Genomic DNA, 23,862 nt, shown 5'->3' on the forward strand with positions numbered 1-23,862 from the left:
AGTTAAAACTGCCACACTCAATGTCCGGGAACAGGTCAGAAGTGGACTTTTACTGAATGAGACACTGATATTTTAAGAACTATTTTGTCTTCTTCCACCTCCAATTTCAGCCTCTACTGTTAGTACAAAATCTGTGTCAAACCCTGGATCTCTACAGCGATCTCGCAGCGACATTGATGTTAATGCAGCAGCCACTGCCAAGTCTAAAGTGACTGCTCCTGGAACATCCGCTCCCTTCAGTTCTGCTGCAGCACTACCTCCGGGATCCTACGCATCTCTAGGTAAATGCATGCCTTATATATGTGTTTCCCTGCTCCATCATCTGCCTTATGAGGTTGCAGACCGTCCTTTTACCTTGCTCATTTGACGTGCTAATGAAAACGAAATCGAGATCTAACTTTCTTTCTTTCTTGTTGGTTACGGATGCATTAATTGGAAGGAGTGCATTTAAATTATATACTGTTTTAGATACTTCAATGTGTTTTGATGTTCAGTAACTATGGTAACCAAGCTGAGAGAGTTTTAATCATGAAAAATTATAAATGGGCAAGGAAGAATGATGTTGACCATTTGTATTCGATTTGTGGCAAGGAACAGATCTAGGCTTTAACAAAAAACTGCAGCATTGTTTTCCATTCTGAGAAACCTTAAATAGTTTTTACAAAGGTTGCCTTCAGTAATGTCCCTGTGTAAGATGAGAGCCTTGACTTGACAAAAGAAATCACCTATAATGATGATAGCTGTTTGAAACATAATGCGTTGTATTACATTTTTAGCCATTTCGAAGTTCACCTAGCTTAGAGCCGTAGGTTTTAACTGCAGGTCCCAACAGATGTCAGGGGAAACCTTTTGAGTCCCTGATCCATTTTACCATGTGTTTGCGGTTCCTTCCACTCATCTCTCTTTGCTATTTGTCCTGAATTCATTGACCACTTTATTCCAAACTACCATATGATGGTTGATTTTTAAGTGTATGGAAATACAGTTATTTAAGGAACAGACACTATGGGTCCCATTATGATGTCGGGCAGATTGCCCCCGCCAGGCTGGCGGTAGCCACCGCCAGCCTTGCGGGGGCAATCCGCCCGACATCCACACTCGTTTCCCCCCCCCGCCATATTAGTATGGCGGGGTGGACCTTGGCGGACGGAAAGACCATCCGCCGCTTTTCCGCCTCGGCCGAATTCCGACAGGATGCCGGTCATCCTAATGACCCCATATGTATCAAGTAGTGAGTACCGTGGCCGTTCTCCGGCTCATTGGTTACCTTTCTGATTCTTCCCTACCTTCTGTCTGCTTCTTTGCCTTGTTGAGGAAGAATCTCAGGTATCAGTTCATGCCCAGCTTCTTATTCCTGCACGTTCTTTATATTTGCATTAGCCCCATCTCTTTGATACTTTACTTAAGCAGTTTGACACATTGCTAATGCAGTGCTAGAAACGAAATGTCTGCACCCAAGAATTGGTGTAATCTAATAAGAAACGAGTGAAGAATATAATGTCTGCATTAGTCACAGGAGGGAGATTGAATTGCTTGTAAAGATCACCTAGAGCCTGCTGGTTGTACTCGGGTGCTTTAGATTTTTATTTGCTATGTTCCTGAAGTTTCTTTTATCACTTTCCATTGTCTGAAGATCTTTTATTTTTCTTGCAAATGTATCTACTGCTCACCTTTCGATTCTACTAACTTTTCACTATCCGCCCTCTCCTTGCTTTTTTTTTTTTTTTTTACACTTTGCTATTAGATGGTACTACTTCTAAACCTGATGGTAAGCCGTTTATATCTGTACTCGGGGTGTCTGTCTTCTGCCCTGTACTCGTACCTGGTCTAGTACTTGTCCCACAGAGTGTATCTCAGTATCTGGTTTTCATGCGTACTCACCGGTTACCTGCATGAAATGTTGCATGGTTGTCTGTCCTGTCAATCATGACACCATTGTTGATTCTTCATTTTGTCTCCTTCCACTATACCTTCAGGTTGGATATTTATTTTTTTACCAATTCATCCTTGGTTGACCTGCATTTGGGCAATTGTGTCAATGCCTGCAGTTGGCAATGATGCAGCACGTAGCACTGCCTTGTTATGCAACTCTTCAACCTTACCAGCAACTGAAAGACGTCGGTGTTTGAAAAAAGCTGAAGAGTGATAGTGTGACATGGTTGAAATAGCAATTAGAACATTTCTAAACCTGAAACAATTAGGGCACATGCTAAAGAAGCTGCTTCATCTTAGAGAAATATTGTTTTACTAGAAAGAAGGCATTAATGTAAACAATACAGGAGTTTGGAAATGGATTTGAAAGAATAATGTTTAAAATAGTTTTTGTCCATATTTTTTCAGTATCTGGATTGAACTATTGCCATATGGTTTAATACAAAGGATGTTCATCAAACCTAGCAGCACCCTCTAAATTGGGTTAAATTTAGTGCAGATGCATCCAATAATTATTTATGATTCTCTACTTGTTCTAGAGAACTAGATTTGTTTTATTTTGCTTTTGAACACATGCCATATAACACACATTTATAAAACATCAACTAGCACTTGTTTTCCAAAGCCCGGTTCCTTGCTGAAGACTGAGTTCATGTAAAATTAATACCATACAAAGTCAGGGACATATAAACGTAATGCGTGATAAAGTATAGATGCATCTTGACTATGACGCATTGAAATCATATTTGCAAAATGGTTTGTTTACGGGTATTATCTAGTATTGTAATTTGTTTAAATGATTTATTAATCCATCTATCAGGACTAGATTATAGAATTGTAAAAAAAAAAAGATTATAGAATTGTATTACTTTTAACAATATGTTCTCTCAGTGACTTAGTAAATTAGTTATATGTTTTATCTATATTTATTAAAACTAGTTAAAGCACTAGTGCCATTAAAACTGCTTACTCATACTTGGATGATATAGCCTTTATTTTGACATTAAAATAGAGAGTAAAGCAACCTGTCATACTTTTACCGCCAGCTGTACTAAATACTGCAATTAGAAGATCGGTCACGTGCGTTGCAAACAGTGTATAACACAAGACAATTTGCCAATTAATCTTCCTTGCAAAGGCCGGCACTGTTGTCTCGCTCACAAGCATATGAGTCTAAGGAGTAGTGCTTCAGCATCTCTGTGGATAATACATATGGATAATACCTATTCAAATGTGATCTGTTTTTCAGTTAACTTTTAGATTTTCTCAGGCAGAATAAAATTAGTTTTAACAAACTGATGTGGTATTTGAACATAAATGAGTTATGCTCTCTTTAAGAATTTCCATTTAATAAGACCACATTATTCAAGTATCTCTTTTAAATACATTTAAGTGATTTGTTTTTTCCCATAATTATTTGTGTGCAGTTCAAATTCTTGCTCAATGCTCCCTCTTCTTCATGCCCCCAACCTCCATCGGAACTCAAGTGCAGCTCTTTATTAAACATCTAAGTCTAGAAGATTTTTTTAAAAACATTACAAATGGTTAAAGATTTTTTGGTGACCGTTCCCTAACTATAATAACTCCAGTCCGTTAAATAGTTTTGTAAGAGAACAGACATTGGTCTAGTAAGTATGCTATATGTTCACGAATTTCGGAAAATAGCAAACATTGGTCTAGTAAGTATACCAGGGAAGTACAAGATGCAAACGATGTGCCATTAGCAGGCTGCATGATTACATTGTAAGTATAACACAAGTTAGCAAACACTTGAGAACTTAAGTGCATATTGAGGCAAAGCAGGCAAGGAAACAAAATGGGTGTAAACTGAAATACACTTGAATGAAGATAATTGGAATCTGTCAGAAGTATGATAAGAAGAACAACTTTTGTCAAGCAAACATGGCAATGGCAGGGAAATTAGTGAAATATTCATGTGGGGCTGAGAAGAATGCTGTTGAGGTAACTGGATTCACTGATTTAGAATCACAGAACTGGAAGGAATAGTGTGAGGAAAACCGCTACGCACTAGCATGCAGAATCCATTATAGAGTACATCTGTTGGAATGTGTAGAGTCTCAAATCTTAGAGACGTGTACTTTTCTGGTCACAAAAACCTGTGACATGACAGAATAGGTTGTCAGGCAGGAAGGAGCTTATAGTTGTTAGACAGAAAAGGCTCCTTTATCATTGGTTCTATCAGAGATTGACAAGCTTTGAATATTTCTATTCCTGTGTTAAGGATCCAAGACCAATATTATCAGAGAGAAGTGCTTATGTTTGCAAGCCATTCTCCCCAAAAACTTGGAACAGTAATTATGCACTTTTTAAAGGTTCGATTTACCTTACCCTAGTTTTATGTATTACGCACAAGGTCAAAACTGGAAAGATTATGAATTTGTTATAAATGAATGCCCCTTTTAGTTGGGTTTTGTTTTATGAGAGGGTAGTGACACTCTGATATATATTAAAGCTAATTGACAACAACAATACAGATTACAGATGGAATTAAAATTTTTGCCATTCAGTTCTTGCAGAAGAACATCCCACAGTCTTCATAAATACAACAAAATTTGCTAGAGGAATTGGGTGATTAACCTAACATCACCAATGCACCAAATGGTGATGGCTCAAACAAGTTTTGTTTCCAGATGAACACAGACAGAATTTTTTAATACCTTGCTGTGGCGTTGATGTGCTAACAGTGCCGGCAGTAGTTATTTCTAGAATGGACTTTGCCAACCTAATATACTATGCCCAGTCAACCTATGTGATTCTCTGTTTTTGGAGGGTGCAGAATGTCGAAACAGACCTTGCTCTAAATTCACTGGAAAACACTTCGGCCACGCTTATCTATTCTTACCTAATTGCCAATGCTGATGAAAAAGAGTTTCAAGTAAAGTGTGATGATCATAAAGACTACAGAACAGCAGTATCAAATCAAATAGCTTTATTTGTACATTAAATAATGCTCATAAAGGCAAGTAGAATTCATGGTTTTACAAAATGAATTACAGCTGGGGCACTTGTGGCTCGAATTGCAGAGACTGAAAAAGCACAAATGGTCTCTCAAAGAGTGCACAACAGAACTTGATCTGATTTTTCCACATCATCCAAGCCAAGATCCTGATGGATAGCACAAGTAGGGCAGCTAAGAGGGACACCTAAGAACTGTTTGCAGGCTCTGCTTTCCTTAGCCTCCAGGCCACTGACACGTTTCTACCCCATATACCTGTCCCACAGGTACACACTTCCTCCTATAGAGTTCTAGAAGAGGCGCAATGGGCTTCTTACCTGTGGTCAAGGTCAGATTGGAAATGAAACCCAAGGAGTTTAGAAAACGTGTCCTGTCCTTTACAGTACATGGGTACCAGGTATCCCTGAATCAAAAGCGACACCCAGATAAGATAATGAGTTGCTTCTCGCTATCAGGTTACCCAGTATGTTCAGGGATCTAATTTTAAGGTTCCCTGGTACACAGACCAAAAGAAAACTTTTTGTTGGGTTAACGTACAAATCCAGTCAGGACATACAGCCGCACCAATAGGGTTCCTAACCCTTTGGGTGGTGCGGCTAATAGGACGTCGTCAGCGTATGTTAACATGGGGATAACCCCGCACCTAATGACCAGATCACAATGTTTTAAATCAAGACATTATCCATACCATTTACATATTACAGGAAAAAACTGGGGCAAGGACATAACCTTGGCCCCTCAACCCAAGCCAAATGATTCAGAAATCTCAATTTCCCTTAAAATAACTGTGTACTACATATGCTATTCAGAACTTGGAGTCAACTGACGTAGGATTACTGCTAGTGTAGCTAGAGTTCTCAAATAATGCAGGTCTGCTGGAGTGTTTTACATAGTAACCTAAAAAATGATGCGCTTCAAGCTCAATCAAGGATTGCTTGTCTTTAGGAATGAGTTAAGTACATGATTGGTCACCACCCAAAACCTAAGCTGCTTAATCTGTTGTTTCATTAGCACAGGCTCCACGATGGAATACAAAATTATGTACATTCGTCATTACAAGTAAAGGTTTTCGTAAAGTAACTTTGTAAAGCATCTTGGAAAAAGTTGTGACGAGTCAATTTCGCTGCTTTTTAAATAGTCAATACCTTTAACCACTCAGTCTGGTTTTAGGCCCCGACCGAAACTGATGCAGCCAGTCACGGGGAACAACTCCTGGTCCTGTTATTGATACTTCACTTTAAAATGTAAAATCCTGTAAAATCGGGACCTTCTCTATTTCTAGATTGGCTAATCATGGGAGCTGCTGTGGTTCTTTAAATTCTGCTTTCAAGGACTTAGTATGTAAAGCTGTTTGAGCAGAGGTAGATTGACAATTGCATTTGGGAGCAGCAGACTGCTTATCACTGTGGTATGCACTGAAATTTTAAAGGCACGCATTTGACAGGTTAGGGAAGTGGGACAGGAAGACCTAAAAATGCACAAAAACAGCAACCACGACAGGACATTAAGATTTAATGGAAATCATGATCTTGAATGCAAATCAACTGAAAGAAAGCAGCACACTCTGGCAAGTGGAGGACAAAAGGTGCAATTGAAAGTGTCATAGATTACAACGGTCTTCCTGTGTACCGATTCTATAAATAGAAAAAGGAAAGATTAACAAGCGAAACAAAAATACATGTCAGTAAATTCCAGAGAGGATATTATTCAGGCGTAATAAAATTCACAGTTATTTCAAATAAAATGTGTTCAAATGGGAACAAATACGTGGAACCATAATGTAAAAGATGCTGTTATGACTTGACTCAAGCCTAGTTACAATCAAGTTGTCAACAGATGAACAGCCTTAGGACATGTGTAATATTTTAGTTTGATCAGTGGATGCTCTCTACAGACCATTAGAACATTTCCTATTTTCAGTCAGCTCTCACTCTGGTCTTTTAAATTAAGGCACTTCCAATTTGGAAAATCAGTATTGCAGCCCCATTGTGATTGTAGTAGCAGGACATACCTGCTTCAGCCATAGGTTTGTTTTCTCTGCTGGCTTTAGTAATTTACTCATTTTGGGTTAGGACAGATTGCTAGTGTCTTGTGTGTGAGGTAGTGAAATAAGACCAGCGCCAATATGGTGTAGAGTCTCTTCACTAGCTGCCTGTGTGAATCTCATGTAACCTCTTGTACTTGACTTTAAATGATGAGCACCCTGTTCTAGTGTGTATGTTGATGGTCACTTGAAAGTCAAGTCAAAGAAAGCTTTATTCAATTGCTATGTCAGACAATCATTAAAGCTCATAAAAGCATAAAACACATCAATCAATTCATAAGTTAAAAAAATATCATACAGATATAAACATCTACAGTACATTGCAAGGTTAAAACAGTATTAAATTAGCAGAATCCCTCGTCCAATTAGAATCGATTAAATAAGCATACGTTTCCTTTGACTCAGAACTTCCTTCAGAAAGATTACTATCCTAAAATCACTGTGCTAGTCATCTAGTTGTTGAAGTAGAGCAGGCAGGCATTGACGGAGCCCAAACAATTATAAAACTGGTACTAAGTACATTCTCCTTGCATGGTTATAAAATTTACAAAAGAAAACCACGTGAATCGTAGATTGGTTGGAGTTGTCACAAGAGCAGAGTTGAAGGTTTCGGAACCAGTCATTCATTATAGGTAAAGTGACTAGTCTATGAACTACCCCCAACCTAAATCTAGTTAATAAAAACCTATTATAAACTACTGGTACAAAAGTTCAATAGGGTTGAATATTAAAAGTAGTTAAGATCAACTGGTTATACAGGACTGTAGGTTTCAATATGTCAGATGACATTCTAATAGTGTCCAACAGCAGAAGACCCTCTTTTCTTAGTTCTTTCCTTGTTATTGTCCGAATAGTTCTGGGATTAGTAAAATAGTCTATATGGCCAGATTTTTAAAAAAATTGCGGACGTATCTTATCCATGGGATCTTTAGGGCCCCTTCCTTTTTCAAGGTATCTGATAAAATGTCTCTGTTTAACTGTGCCTCTTCTTTGGTCCAGAGCCTGTACCATAAAAGCACAGGCTCGAGCTTTATTAAATCGGAGATGAAGGGAAGTCCCAACTCCGCCGGGCATATACATGATGAAGTGCTATTTGGAACAGATAAAATGTATCTTAAGAAGGAATTTTCTATGTGTTGGATAGGCAGCAGATCAGTGAACCCCCAGACCCCTGCACCATACACTACTGATGAAACTCACTTTGCCTTATAAATTTTAATGAGCTCCTCAGGTGGTCTTATTCCCAATTTCCTGGAAAAGTTAGTGAGGGCAGTTCTTAGGAATACCAATTTTGTCGCTGCAACTGCTTGTGCCCAAGTGTCATTATGAGCAAAGAGGATTCCCAAATATGAGAACCTTTTAGTTACTCCAATCTTCTGTCCTGTCACAAACATATCTTTACATTTCTTAATACAATAGCAGCAGTGCATAATGAAGGTCTTGGAGTAATATACTCTTAAGCCAAGGTCTTTCATAAAATGAGAGAAACTATCGAGCACCCTCTGAAGACCTACTTGTGTGCGGGACATCAGCACTGCATAGTCTGCGTATAGGAGGGCTCGTATTGAACGTCCAGCCACTTGTGGGAATTCTTGGTTATCTTAGAGAAGAGCCTCCCCCAAACCATTAATGTAGAGGTTAAAAAGTAATGGAGCCAGGTCACTTGAGAGATTTTTCAGGCATATAGTGCTACCAACCCCTTTATTCTCCTAAATAATGTTAATGATACTCTGTATAAAAAGCTGCGATTTAGACGCCTCTTCTCAGAGTTCGGAGTCTTTCTTTTACAACATGCAGATGCTAAATTAAGTTCTTACCATTCTGTACATCACTAGTAAAACACCAGGAAACCTTTTTTGGTACTTTTTCCTTTTATTTTTGTAGAATTTAAATTTCATTGGCAACAGCTGAAGGCAGAAAGTAGTAGAGATGAACACCAGCCCTCACAGTCTGTGGAGAAGCGGATGCACAGCATGGCTGAGACAAAGAAGAAAGAGAAATTAGGGCCAAATAAAATGTAAAAATAATTTTAATGTGCTACTCCAGAAATATAGTAGGGACACTGTGATGGGGGACTACACAGTCTGTGATCCCCGGCTCCAGGAAAGATCAGGCACTGCTTCTCTTGTGCTGCATAACTACCGACACGCCCCTATAGCGCGGGACACTGTAACCCAACAAGACCATGGGACTACACAAGAATGATCCCCTGATCCAGGAGGGGCGGGGGACTATTTCTCTTGGGCTTCTAGGTTGCCAGTGCAACCTTGCATCTTTGGCCCATGACCTGCCGTAGCCAAGAGTGTACATGTTGAAGCCCAGAAAAGGCTGGGTTACACCTCTTGGCTCTTCCACTGGCTATTTGCTGACAAAGGTTCTGCATCATTCTTAAGAGGAAAGTGGCAATTAATGTTCCCGATGACAGTAGTAGTAAAAAAACATGCTCCTCTGGACGCTATTGACAATTATCTTGCTTGAGCAGTTGGAGTACTGGGGGCTTGAATTGCGGAGACTGGAAAAGGCATAAATTATCACTTAGAAGGTGCATGCATAACAAAATATATTCTTGCCACCTATTGGCCAACCTGAGATGACCTTTATTGCCAACAGTAAGAACGTAATGACTGGCAATCCCTATGCTTTCAATGACCAACTAATCACTGATTTTTGCGTATTGGACAGAGGCATGTTGCATAAGGGGGATTTGACAGTTGGGGCTTTTTACATTGGTCACTAATATACATAATATGGATTTGAATACTTCTCGGAGCCTAGCTCACCATCCAACGCCTAAAGAACACATGATTGACCTCTTAATACCAAAGATTATTGGATTTTTTAAATCAATGTTTGATTGGTCAGGTCCATTCCTAGATGCTAGCAAAGCCAAAATTGATGTTCTGAATAGACCCTGAAATGTGTGAATACCTAATCGGGGTGGGGGAGGTGGGGAGAGTTCTGTTGCTTAGGGTAAAAGTGAATGTCATTCATGGGTTACTGCATTACATAGGTCTAAATAACACTCTGAGGACCATAAAGGTAAATCTAGGGCATATTACACCGAAAATGATAACTGTGGCCCACAATTGGTACTACGCCTGCAATGCTTCAACACAAATTAGCAATATCCCACCCTTAACTGAGCAGGGAGTTATAATATCACTGGTGACCATGAATCTCTCTGCAGCAGCAACCGCTTTGTTATGTTCCTAATCAATATCCCTTTTTTAGACATTCACAAGATCGAATCACATGAGCAGTTCAGCTATAGGACAAACCATTGGCTTCAAATGAAAGTGGGGTGTACTATGAGCTAGCAAATAAAATTACATTTTTAAGAAGAGTTGGCTGGATAGGGGGATCCAATAAAACCAGTCTGGGGTACAGTGGGATAGTTAACTTTTCTTCTCCTCCCTTGGCGTTTGAGGTATTTAAAATTTTGGAGCATGCTGCAAATACGTATAAGGCTGTATCCCTGAGTTTCCTTTAACAAACTTCCGATTTGAGTAGGCTTAATTTGACTAACTGTATTATCCCCAGTAATATGCAGATATCAGTCACAAGTTTCACCTTAGAAAGGTGTGGGTGGATTAAACTGACTCAGCAGAGGTTATTTTACCATTTCTGTTGATACAGTAGACTGCGTGTACCAAATATATCTATAAACAAGGATATTTCTAAGATTGCTAGCAACATCTATGGCAACCATTCTGTTTGTATGTTGAAGCCTTTAAACGATCGCCTTCTCCACTTCCTAGCTATCTCAGTATCCTGTCATGGAGCATTGCAGGGTTATCCTCGAAGTTATCGGAACTTGGATAGGTGGATTTGATAAAGAAATTGACCATTATTTTGTTTCAGGAAACTTTGTCTATTGCATAAATGCCAACATACCCGATTCAGGCGGGAGACTCCACATTTTTTAAAGCCGCAAATGTATTTATTTTTTCTGATTGCCGCTACCTCATAAATGCAAATGGGGAACATATATTACCTTTATTATTCTTAAAATCTCCCACTTTCCAGTTGTAAAATGTTAGCAAGTATCCTATTGTCCCGCTTCATTTAGACGGCTTGACAACACCCCTACCCTGTACTGAAGATCAGGAGGGGCGAAACGAGGTTCAATTACCTGGGTGGGTACAGCACTGAATTGTAATGTCTTGCTGTTGATTCCTCTGTTGTGCAGTTTGTACATTTAACTAAATGTCATAGCCTCAATGTTGTCCTCTTCAATTTTTATTATAACAATTTTGACAAAAACATTCAGAAACAATCTGCCATGGTGAAACAGGAAGACATTAATACCAACTGTGACGTTGACCTGTAGAGAACCAGTAACCAGGTCATTTTTGCAGGAGTCTTCGATGATAAAATGGACATAGAGCAGTCTGAGGAAGGTTGTCATCTCAATACAAACTTCCAGAGGAGCTGTCCAGTTATCTCTGGTTGTTTTGATAAGAAGTGGGATTGTCTTTTTAACTAAGTTACTATGTAACAAAAAGAAATCTTGTCAATGTTAATATACCCAAGTTTAGTCTTTCCAAGAGAAATCCTACATTTTTTGGTCTGGGGCCCCTGCCCATCCATAATTAATTACATCTTTATGTCAATTAATCTGTTTGATAAATATGTATGCTCTTGTGTTAAGTCAGTGTATGTTAGTGACCATAACTTACTTTTGTTGCTGTGGCAATTAGTTTGTCTTACTCAGATATCTAATCCAGTACCCGTCTGAATGGAAACTCAAGATGGTAGTCACAGTCTAAAGTGGGATAAACTCAATCACAATGACGTACTAAAAAGTGTAATTGTGTTTAATAGGCATGATTTTTTTATAATTTATTGGATTTTATTGAATTTACAGATGACTTAGGGCTTGGCTCTTATAACAGGATCACTAGCACCATCAATTCCATGTTAACCAGAAAATGTATGGGTCTGATGGAGCTTGCTCAAAGGCGAATAGAACCCTAAGAGAAGCTCTCCTAAAGGTACCAAGAGAGGGTAATGGTGGCTGACTGCCTGAAGAAAGCTATATAAAGAAGCAATCCAGGCCAGGAAAATGAATTAAGACTAAAGAAATGGTAGGAGATTCTTCAGGCTAGTAGCACAAAAAGCATGAGCACCTTCTGGAAATGTATGAATTTGTCATTTTTTTATTCAAATACATATGAGGAACAAGATCTGACAATCCTGCTGGAGCACTGGATAAAGCAATTTACTGCCTCTACTTAAAAACCAGCAGCAGGCAAGACCGTCCTTGCCAATTACAGGAAAATCTCTTTACTACCTGCATTTTCTAAGATTCTTGGAAAATCAGCCAACCTCCAACTTTCCAGTTTTCTTGATACTAACCAGTTGCTGCATCCTTCGCAACCGAATTTCCACCCTGGATACAGCACCGAATCTGCTTTGGTAGAGGTCGCAGATGTTATTAAATTGGCTGTGGACAGTGGGAAGAAAGCAACTTTGCTTCTACTGGACCTCTCTGTGGCATTTGATATGATTTCCCATCCTATTATGTTGCAACACTTTCGGAACTTCGAGATAGGTGGCACCGCTCTGGCTTGGATGTGTTCCTTTCTATCGAATAGATGTTAGTCGGTGTGGATGCCGCCATTAGCATCTACTCCCAAACCCATTGACTACGGGGTTCCTCAGGACTCCGCTGTTTAATGTCCATGTCTTCTTTGGTATCTCTAGTGGAATACTTTGGAGTGCAAGTAATCTCTTATGCTGATGGCCTGCAGATTATTCTAACTTGGGACAAGAACATTTCTAGTGCCCAAAGTGGATTTGAAGCGTGTCTGTCAGCGGTCTTCCAGTGGATGTGCCAGAACAACCTCCAGTGCAGAATATGAGTAAGACGGAGATTCTGGTCCTTGATTCTCCCACCCCTCTGTGGGGTGGTGAGGTTTGAGACCTAGCTCTGTTCCATCTCCGTCTCCCACCACAGTTGGTAAGTACCTCTGAGTGAAGTTTGACAACAATTTGTCCTGCAAATCACAGTTGGAGAGCATAGTTGGGACTTGTTTTGGCCTTCTCCGGGTGTTGAGGAAGTTTCTGTTCCTTCTTGCTGCTACTTGCCAGAAGATGGTAGTCCATTCCTTTATAACATCTCGGCAGGACTATTTTTTTGGGGGGAGGACGGAGTTTTATATAGCACAAACTCAACCCGAAGGTATCAGATCAATTTACATGAGCACCAGTTGTGTTACAGACGGACACATTAATTTTGTTAGGCACAGGAAGATCAAGTGATTTGCCCAGAATCGCAGAATGTTGAGCATCCCTGCCGAGAATCGAACTTGGTCCCCCAGCTTCGTAGTCTACCGCTCTAGCCATTAGACCTCATCCTCTCCACTCTGCCAATGCTATACTGGGGTCTACATTTATATCTACTTAAGAGACTCCAGTTGGTGCAGAATGCTGCAGCCCGGCTCCTGCTGAACATCCCACGGAATACCTCAGTTCTGGGCTTTCTTAAAGAGTTGCATTGGATCCCCATCCAGGCAAGATTGAAGTTTAAGGGACTGGGGCTAGCCCATAGAGCTTTCTATGGACTAGGCGCTAAATATCTAACTCTGCATCTCCCCCATTACCGTCCATCTAGAACTTTATGGTCTGCTGATGCACTGCTGGCAGTAGTGCCTCAAACGAGGAAGAAGAAATGGGGATGGTTCCTTTTCTGCTCTGGTTTTCCCCTGTACCTTTGTGCAACTAAGGATGCAAGCTTTTTCAAGCGTAGCCTGAAAACCTGGATTTTTAACAAGGTCTTTTAGATTATAACCCTTTCCTGGTGAGTGTAGCGGCTAGTGAACCTGTAGCCTTGGGACACTCTTGGACTAGCTGCATGCTTTATAAGTTCCCTTGATTTGACTCTTGCACAAATAGCAGGCATGGTCATAATGGAACAGATCTCTAGTTGGGCAGTGGAGAAGGGAACTATATCTGAAGCTCAGTATGGTTTTAAATTCGGTTTGGGTACAATAGAACAGTGCTTCAATCTCCACATTTTACTTGAAATATACTGTTCAGAAAACTTCAATACCTCTGGCATTTATGGACCTCCGCTCGGCCTAAGATTGTGTCAGTAGGCTGAATCTGTGGTCCATACTTGCCTACATGGGGTTAATTTGGACGTAATAGCTTTTTTGCAACATCTACACCGGGATGTGAAGGCAAAAGTTAGATACAAGACTAAAGGAAACTTTACCGATTCATTGAAACTAGCCCGGAGTGTCAGACAAGGGTCTGTTTTAGCTTCAGTTTCATTTATTTTTATACATAAATGACTTAGAATGCCATTTAGCATCTGAACAAAAAGATGTCTCTGCCCCAAACCCTCCCCCAAAAAACAAAAACAAAAAGAGTGATTGTTTCTATGCAGATGATGCTGCCTATTGAGAAGAACAGCTAATGCTCTTAATGTACTTCTTGATGGTTTTGTTTCTTATATGGACAAAAGAGATCTTAGCACAAACCTTAGTAAGACATTTTCCTGGTGTATGGAAGCAAGTGGGTAAACTCGAGATGTTATGATACAGGGTCATAGTTTGGAGAAACTGAAGGCCTTCGATAGTCACTCATCTTAGAAGGAGCTGTTAATAATTAAAAATACATCCATTGCGCAGTCTTTCTTGGCTGTCTTTAATTTTACTCTGAAATTGGGAAAGAAGAATATTTCATCCATGCTTACCTTATATCAGTCGAATTGTGTTTCTGTTGCCGGTCATGGAGCTGGTGTCTGGGGTTGTATCGACTCTGGTCTCCCACAAACAGAGGAGAAAAAGTTCTGTAGATATCTTTTTTTCTGTTTTGCAGTCTTGTTCACACTATTCCTGTCACAAAGTGCTATGGATGTCCTATCTGACAGAATCCAACTTGCATCTCTTTTATTGTGGATTTCTATTTGGCGCAATCCAAGTGCATCTCTAAATAGATTGATTATTAAACATCTCCTATCTATAGAGGAGTATGGAAAATGTTGATGTCTTGTGGTTTTGTGAATTTTATATAATACCACAAAGAGGTGCCTCACTCCTATTTTAAAAAATATAGCTAATGTTGTACATTGTAGACCATCATTATTATACCTAAAGCTGCTCGACTCCCCTCTGGGTTGTTTTTCGGTGAGATGATTTGTTTGTAATATAAATATTGTTAATGTCCGTTCTTGCTTAATTGTTAGTTGCTGAACCATTTTATGATCCAATAATCACATATTTATTGAATTTAATATCCTTATTATATCTGAAACTGATTAAATCTTCACTGGGAGCTGTGGAAATACATACATATAGTTTGTAACGGATTCTTTCGTGTTCTTGTGTGTGCTTTAATGGTTCTATAACTTAATAAAGACAATTTGATTGTGGAGTTTAAAATATATGAGTTTTTAATGTTAAAACTTAAAGTTGACAGTCATACAAACGTGCTAAGGAAATCTCAATTGCTTGACGCTTTTCTGTTTTAAGGAGTACGGATTTAGAGCCCTTTGGTTCATTTCTTTGCCATTATCACGTGCCAGATGACTGCATCTGAGATTATGAATGCTATAGATTCTGGCCATTCGCCACCGATGTGAAGTAATTATGGTCAAAATGTTGCTCAATTGACTGGCTTATGTTTCTAGGAGCATTTCTATCTTTCAGGGTGTATAAATGACTAGCAAAAGCGGTGCAGGGAAAGTGAATTTGAATAACTGAAGTACCGTTTATTTCATACCTGCACTTTTGTTTTCTTGCGACTTTCTTTAAACAGCTCTTCATCACAGCCAGTTAGTTACTGGTCGTCTTTTGCTTGTCCCCGAATGTAGGTAGATTTCTCCAGATCGGGAGTAGAGTAGCCTTATCAATGTGGAGAAATGTTTCTAATGTTCAAGTTGGCTCTTATCACCAGGTCGTATTCGAACGAGGCGGCAGAGTTCTGGTAGTTCTGCAAGCACAGCATCGGCGATTGTGGATACTCGAGGCCGCAGTCGGGCTAAAGTGGTTTCACAGTCTCAACGTAAGTAAGATTTGTGCCTAATGTGTATTTTTTTACTGGTTTTGATTGCTTCTGCCTCACTAATGAGTTGGTGCAAGGATTGTATTTAAATACAGATCTGTCATTTTAGAACTGGGCGGTGTGGCTCTGTAAGAAACAACGTTGTAGAATTTCCAGTAATGTCCGTGATACCTGTTCTCGCTTTGAGCCTGAGCATTTCCCTTGACATATGCTTAGTCTTTCCCCAAAACTGGCACAGTATTCTTATATCTGTGAATAACTACTGCAGTTTGAAGAAAACGGAGACAAGGCAGTAGAATACTTATATTTGAGAATTAAAATGTACTTATTTTCAAATCATAACTATTCTTTATTCCCTGACACAGGAAGTAAAAATGGGGTTGGGTGGAACATTACTTTGTTTATTCCAAAACTATCAGTGGCTAAGCACACGTATTGCAAAGTCATTTTATTGAACAATTTGTCATAATTCTGTTAGCAAACTGTTCATTCACATTCTGTCTTTTATCATTTCATCAGTTTGTGCCACTAGGAGATGACTGAATCCTAATACATGTACTTATTATGCTTTGATTACCTATCTAACTATATGCTCATTACTGTTAATTAAAAAAAACTAAAATATGTAATTTATGAACAATAATAATTTACTGGACGATCATCACAATGCATATTACAGTTGAATTTCCTCAATCACAGAGGTACAGATTGATCACCATTTGAATTTTATGCAAGGCAACATATTACGCTTAATATAAAAAAGATGGATCAACAATCAGAAAAGGATTTTTTAAAGGTTTTATATAGCGCTGGCTAGACCCGGAGGTATTAGAGCGCTTTACATGAGTATCAGACCATATTTGCAGGTTACATCGTTACAAAGGTTACAGTTATTAGAGCCTGGCAACATAGTGACAAGTAAGGTCGAGACAAACAAAAAGGACATATACGTATAAGTAAGTGAAGAAGAAACCAAGGGTAGAGATTCGGGGGATAAGTACAGGTGAAGTAGACAGAGAATGGAGGAGGAAAAGAGGAGGGGAGGGTGAGAGACACAGCATGGAAAGAGGAGGGGGAGGGGGACTGGGACACAAACCGAAAGACGAGTCAGAGCTGCGTCCAAAGTCCAGTAAGCTGTGATCCCAGGGGAAGTGGTATCATTTCCCCATCTCTGTTGCGAGAGGCTCCCTATATGCAGTGGACTCTCTCAGAGGGGTCTCTGAGACTCCAAGGCCTACAATACTGGATCCTTCCCCAAAAAGGGGAGAAGGAGTGCTTTGGCAAGGGGTGCCATACCATACCTCAACTGTGAGTGGCTCCCTAGGCGCTGTGGACTCTCTCAGCGGGTATGCTGAGACTCCAGCGTATATATCTTGGATCTTTCCCCAACAAGGGGAGAAGGAGTTCTTAGTCAAAGGGCACAAAAGGACAGGGGGCTTGGCGTTGTAGCGGGCAAGGGGAAAGATTCAGGTGAGAGGGGATGGGAGCAAAGGAAGTAAGACAAAGAAAGAAAGAGTGCTAAATGGGAACAGATAGATAGGAGACAAGGAAAAAGCAGAGCTACAGAAATACGATGAGGGGGTGGTGAGACGGGGAGAAAAACTGCCCAAAGTCCGGCAGGGTAGGTGATGGTCAGGGGATGAACCAAGGCCGATCTCCGCAATAGCTGAACAGAGCAGCTCCACCGGTCGTCGGACATAGTGCTCGGACTCCGCTATCAGGATGGAGATCAGATTGTCCGATTTTTTGGGGGGGGGGGGAAACCATGGTCCAAATGAATTCCAGAAGCCATCATTGAGGTCAGGCACAGTCCTACCACTGTGATCATGTGGCAAATGTAGCTATACCCTGTGCTGTCCGTTTAAACGTAGAACAATGGCAGGCACTTTAATGTTGTGTTATGTGGCCTCTAAAGTTGGGGTAAACTTTATGCTGATCAGCTGTTTTTTCAGCGGCATTGATCTTCCGCATGTAGCCACCTACTCAGCGTTCGTAAGTGCTGTATTTCCCTATCCACATGCTGACAATGCGTTGCTCCATAGGTCTCCTAGCAGGGTCTGCTAATTTAGTAGTCTGCACACAGGGGAGCTCTTCAAACACACTATTTTTGGGTGTTCGTAGACAATTTGAACATCCCAGTTATCCGAACATTGTTACTGGTTCACAGTAAGATCCCAACACTATGAAATCATTTCAGACATGATTGCTCTGGTGCTGATAGTCACAATGGCCTCCATCAAAAGTTGGGTAGTCCGTGTATTTGTGTAGTTTGATGACTTGCTGGTGAAGCGAAGTTAGCAATGTTTTGAACTGCTTGTTGCACACCCTGACCTTGTTCTATCAACTCAGGTTTTCCTTCAATTAGCAGATGGTGCATCCCTTTCAGTCTCAGTGTTTGACATTCAGTTGAGCTATCTTTTTCTCAGAGAAAAATGTGAGACATGATTCTGATGTTTCAAACTCCAGTAAGGGTTCCAGTTCTGAAAGTCATACCCTTTTGGGCTTGATGGCTGTGCGGATCCTCAGTGCTGCATGCCTGGTGGAGAATGAAGTTCGTCCACAGATCCTAGTTGCAGTTCCTGCATTAGTGATGCCTCTCTAACTGGTATTTTGAACCCAGTCTTTCTGTATTTTGAGTGTTAGATGTGTCCTTCCAGTATTACATTGGGTGACCCCTTCTTTTCTGCAGTCACAGGCTACTGAATGCCTCCTGCCTGAGCTGAGGTGTTCACTTGAGAGAGATTATGGGACAAGACCAGTGGTCCCTGGCGAAGCAAAAGCTGCATATCACCATGGTGGAGCTGTGGCCATCAGGCCATTCTTTTTTTTTTTTTTTTTAAATATATGTTTATTCAAATTTTTGTTTTTGAGAAAGGAATGAAAAACAAGGAAGTAAGAGATAGGTGGGAAAGAGACATAGAAAGAGGAACAATTCACCAAATTACCCCACACAGGGGGCGCAGAGAGCATCGCTGTGGAACCAAGGGAACATAACGGTAGAAGGGAATCACAGTATGGAATGTCTCGGGCAGTGCCCTTGTCCATCAGTCAATATCAGGCGAAGCAGCGCCCAGTTCGCAGCATCCCTTCCATAGTGCAGAATCCGGAGTCCCCAGGGGAGAATACAGACGCATATGGAAGCTGTGTCCCCATGGTCCATCCGCAATGTGCGGTGCAATCAAAAGTGGAGAACAAAGACCCCCCCCCCCCAACAACCCCAAATACCCCAACCCCCCACCCTTCCCCCAGTGGTGGCGACCAACAGGCAAACCTCACATCAACATTCGTGACGGCGGTCAGACCTGGAAAAGGTGTAGTGCTCGAAGTGTTGAAGGGCAAACAGCAGAAGGCAGGCCCCTGGACAGGAACCTGACCAGCGGTCCCCACTTGAACATGAAGTTTTTAAAATTCCCCAAAAAGATATCAGACATTCTTTCCATACTGAGGAGTCGCCACAACCTTGCATGCCACAGCGAGATAGCCGGCGCTGACGGGCTTTTCCAAGCGGCCGCCAGGGTCAACTTAGCCGCTCCCAAGCACAGCCATATAATGCGTTGATCAGCTCTGGTCTGGTGCTCCAACATCGGGTCTCTGAGCCCCAGCAGGACATACTCTATCGAATTTGGAATCGGGTATCCCACCACGTCTTTGATGTGAGAAAGGATCTCAGCCCAGTAGGGTTGGATGGAGGGGCAGTCCCACCAGATATGGCGGAAGTCGCCCAGCATACCGCAGCCCCTCCAGCACCTGTCTGAGGTGGTCGGGAAGATCCGATGTAGCTTAGATGGGTAGAGGTACCAATCATACAGAGTTTTCAAGTGTGCCTCTCTGAGATCAATCGAGTGGTTATGTGTTGCTACGTCCCTCCAGAGGGCCCTCCATTCTGCATCAGTGATGTCCCTACCTAATGTGGTTTCCCAGTGGCCCATGTAACGGGGGCGGGGTGACACCGCGGTGTCCAGCAACAACCCATAGAGAAAGGAGATCGTCCCCTTCATAGTAGAAGTGCGGAGAATAAAAGCCTCAAATTTAGTCAGTGGCCTAGTAGCAGCGTCGACCACTCCCGCCGAGGTTGCCCAGTGCAAGAGCTGGAGATGACGATAGCGTTCAGTGGGGGGGACATCGTAGTCCCGCATACAATTCTGGAAGGTGAGAGGTGACACACCATGAAACAGATGAGTAAGGGCTCTGCAACCACCCTTCCTCCAGATGTCAAAAGGACCGTCGGTCGAGGCCGGGGGAAAGGCCGGATTAAAATGAATCGGAGTGAACGGAGATGGGAAGGTGGTCCACCGGTCATCGCTACTAACCGTGTCCCAGAGTTTTAAAACCGTGCTGGTGGGAGTACTAACATACGCATTCTTGGGGCGGTCAGCCTTGGGTTTCCAGGCCAAATCCCAGATGGATCGTCCGGCTACACTTCGATCCATGTGGAGCCAGTGCTTCTCCGAGAGCTGCTGGGACCATTCCACCAATATCCGCAGTTGCGCAGCTTTATAATACAGGTGCATGTCAGGGAGACCCACCCCCCCATCCACACGTGGACGGCGCAACACTGCATAGGAAAGCCGAGCCCGGCCGTTCTGCCACACAAATTTCAACATCATGCTCTTGAGCTGGCGAAACTAGGTTAAGTCCACCGGTATGGGCAGCGCCTGAAAGAGGTATAGGAGTTTTGGGAGGAGGACCATCTTAAGCGCGTGAATTCTGCCCAACTAAGAGATGAACTTCGGCTTCCACCTCTCCAGCTCCGCGCGGATCGCCGTCATCATCGGCGGAAAATTGGCCTGGAATAACATCAGGCCATTCTTTAAAGTGTATCTCCTTTCCATCACATGTTGTGTTGAGCAGGCCCTCTCTAACAAGACCATTTCCATCTAATACCATATTTGGCAAAATGAAGTTGGATCCTGGACCCCTGTGCTGGGAGAATGTACAATGGGCTCTGGAAGGCTGAATGTGAGTGGTAGCTCACCTGGTGGGTGCTTTCTGTGTGAAGGCAAATGCCCTGAGCATGCTTGTTTCTCTAAGAACATGAATGTGAACTCCCAACCGGATGAAATAGTTATGTTCTTCTCCCGACCCGGATTTACGTCATCTGTCTCTTTGCCATTGTACTCCACATTTTGATGACTGGGCTTATTTTATGCGTTTCCTCTAATCTCAAGGGTTCTTTACGAATGTCAAGACGATGGCTCACAGCTAATTCTCTTCACCCCATACTGGATGAGAAGTACTGATACACCAATCAAGCTGCCAATATGGCTGTCTGAAAATCAACTATGAAGATTGTTTACTCAGGCCAGTGAGGCAGTTGGACAGGGTTGTATCTTCTTGCCAACGTTTGAGACTCATCAGTCTGACATTCTGTGCTATGTTTTTCCTTACACATCAGAGTTTTTCAGTCTCTGCTAATAAAGGGTACATAGCTGTAATGTCTACCTTATATTCTTAATGTTTCAAATGTTCTCTAGTATCCCAAGATAAGCAAGCCCACTACAGACCCCTTCTTTTCCCAAAACTTCTGCAACGTCTCTCAACTTTCCAGCGCTTGTAGAGTTGCCTTCAGAATAAAGCAAACAATGAAAATTACTTTTCTTCCATTGTCTAGTCATATATCCCTATCCTGAATTGCACTGACAGATTATAGGGGGCAGGACTATCTCACACACTCTAAAGTGTGGTTTACAGTGGTTCTTTTCAAAGAACCTTTTGAAAAGGACCCATATTTTACATTTTACAACATGTTGTTCCTAAGGAAGTGGCTGAAAAAGAAATGTTTTTGATAGTTCTAAAAGAGAATGGATACTTGCGAAATATTGATAAAATTCATGATATGCCGAGTAATCTCAGACCGTCCCAGATTATTTGTAATCAAAACCAAACTATGTATTTTGTATTTTTGAAAGGCATTTAAAAGTGTTGGTAAGGGTGGGCAGTGGGCCCAATAATGTACTCAAGATATAAGAACAGTTAAAGTAGGCAGAGTGCCAGCTTCCGGGCGTATTGCTGCTGTCATCTCACCGATAGGCCAGAAAGCACTGCTCTGCACCAAATGACGAAGCATAATTCCTTTGAACAGCAAGTGAATTTCGAGCCTTAGAACAGCCCCCACTGTGTTCTTATATCTTGAATATAATATTGCACCTACTGCCTACCCTTTACGTCTTTAGAAAGCCGAACTTTATCCCTCTGTGCATTACAACCGTCATCTGTTCTTATCGTACTGTTGTATTGTTCTGTAGTCAAAGTCAAGACTGCTAATCACCCAACATTATTTGTAACACTTGCCACTCTATACATTACCAATGCAGCACTGGTTCTAATCCCATCAATTATTTCCTCCAACCCTTCTTCCTACCTTTACAGTACTGTGCACCGTACCTGAATGCATACTTTTGTTGTCTGATCTCTCTCTCTTTATCACCATCAACTTGCCATAGAAATCTTGATCTAGCCTTCAAATCAAACGTGTGGCTTTAAACTTTTACCACCTCCGCAGCCAGAGCAGTGAGATACAATGAATTGAACCTACACAGGATTTGCACCCAGCTCTAGCGTAATCAATGTTCTAATAGTGAGTAAACTGTGATTATTTTAAAAACATCTTGGTAAGCCTGCCTGTGAATGCCTTCTTACCCTAAGACAAGGTTGTGAATTTTGTGCTAAAAACCCGTTTAAACCTTCCTAGCTAAAGCCACCTCCAAAAAGAACACTAGGCAGCATGGCTCTCTGCTAAACAAAGAGCACTATATTAAATTTCTGACCGAGGTCGTCGACAATCCATACGTTGTCCACCTCTGCTACACACAAAACTGCGAACTGTTAGCTAGTTGTAGCTTTTTTACCAGACCAAATCTTTTCAATACAGGTTTTTGTCTTGTGGGTCCTCAAGTCAGAACCAACTCCAAGATGACGTGTACACAGTTGCTACAGTTGTTCTCATTATTAAACACTGCTCTAAAAACTCATCTACCAGCAAGGCAGCATAGACATGATCCACTTGATTCCCTGGTCTGTGCCATAATCTGGCTACCCTACCCTAACATAGCTAGGTACAGAACAATATGCAATGTATTTAATGTCTTTCACTTGCTTGTTACAGTTTCACTTAATGTTAAATGTTTCCACTGAATGCAGTGATGGTTTAATGCGCTGTTTATTTTTTATGTTTTTTTTTATTTTCTATAGAACGTGTTCTGGTTGTTGCTAAACCATCACTGCAAACAGCAGCTGTTGTGCCTTAGAGATTGTTTCTGGTGTCCATTGCTCTGTCGTCTGGATTCTAAAATGCAGAGAGATGCCTTACGCACAGGGAGTCTGACTACTTTAGCCATTTATTCATTATGATTGAACGTGTTTCTCACTTTATGATAAAGACTGCACTATTGGAAAAGAAAATATAGTGCCTGTGAACTTTTGAAATTCTATACCACAAAGTTGACGGAAAGATGGTATTGCGAAAATGATTTGTAGACTTATGCGTGCATGTCAATGGATTGTTGCATGTGGAAGCCTAACTTTTAATCTACTGTTTGCCCTGTCCTTCAACCTGCTTTCATATTCAAGGATCAAGATCGGCTAATCCGGCTGGTGGTAAGATTACAGCACTTCTCCTTCCTCAAGTTTTCTTTTCTCATTACATTTTTAGCAAAATTATTTTTCTTTTACTTTTTCGTACCACTGAAGGTGTACTTCATTGAGTACTATTTATTGAACATCATATATAAAAAAAATTACCTTTTCAGTTTTAACTTCTACCAAGAAATTGTGATTTAGTTGCTCTTGTCTAATGAATTGATGCTCTCGTTAAGATATATTTTCATATTTGGCTATGTTGCTTAAACCAAATTATGTAATGTAACAATGAGTATCTTAGGTGAACGTAGTTAGGTCT

General features: G+C 41.1%; 1 protein-coding gene across 5 annotated transcripts in view; it reads left to right on the forward strand.

Moving 5' to 3' along the window:
• CLASP1 (cytoplasmic linker associated protein 1) overlaps window positions 1-23,862 on the forward strand; it is a 1,618,163-nt gene that overhangs the window by 757,213 nt on the left and 837,088 nt on the right. For 4 of the 5 annotated variants that reach the window (XM_078682066.1, XM_078682063.1, XM_078682065.1 and 1 more), the window contains exons 19-20: window positions 111-281; window positions 15,858-15,965. In XM_078682066.1, the coding sequence (XP_078538192.1) occupies window positions 111-281; window positions 15,858-15,965 (279 nt within the window). The remainder of the gene's footprint in view (window positions 1-110; window positions 282-15,857; window positions 15,966-23,862) is intronic. The other variant, XM_078682067.1, reaches the window with a different exon arrangement.

Source organism: Lissotriton helveticus, chromosome 3_1 (assembly GCF_964261635.1).
Source record: "Lissotriton helveticus chromosome 3_1, aLisHel1.1, whole genome shotgun sequence".
NCBI classification, from domain to species: domain Eukaryota; kingdom Metazoa; phylum Chordata; class Amphibia; order Caudata; family Salamandridae; genus Lissotriton; species Lissotriton helveticus.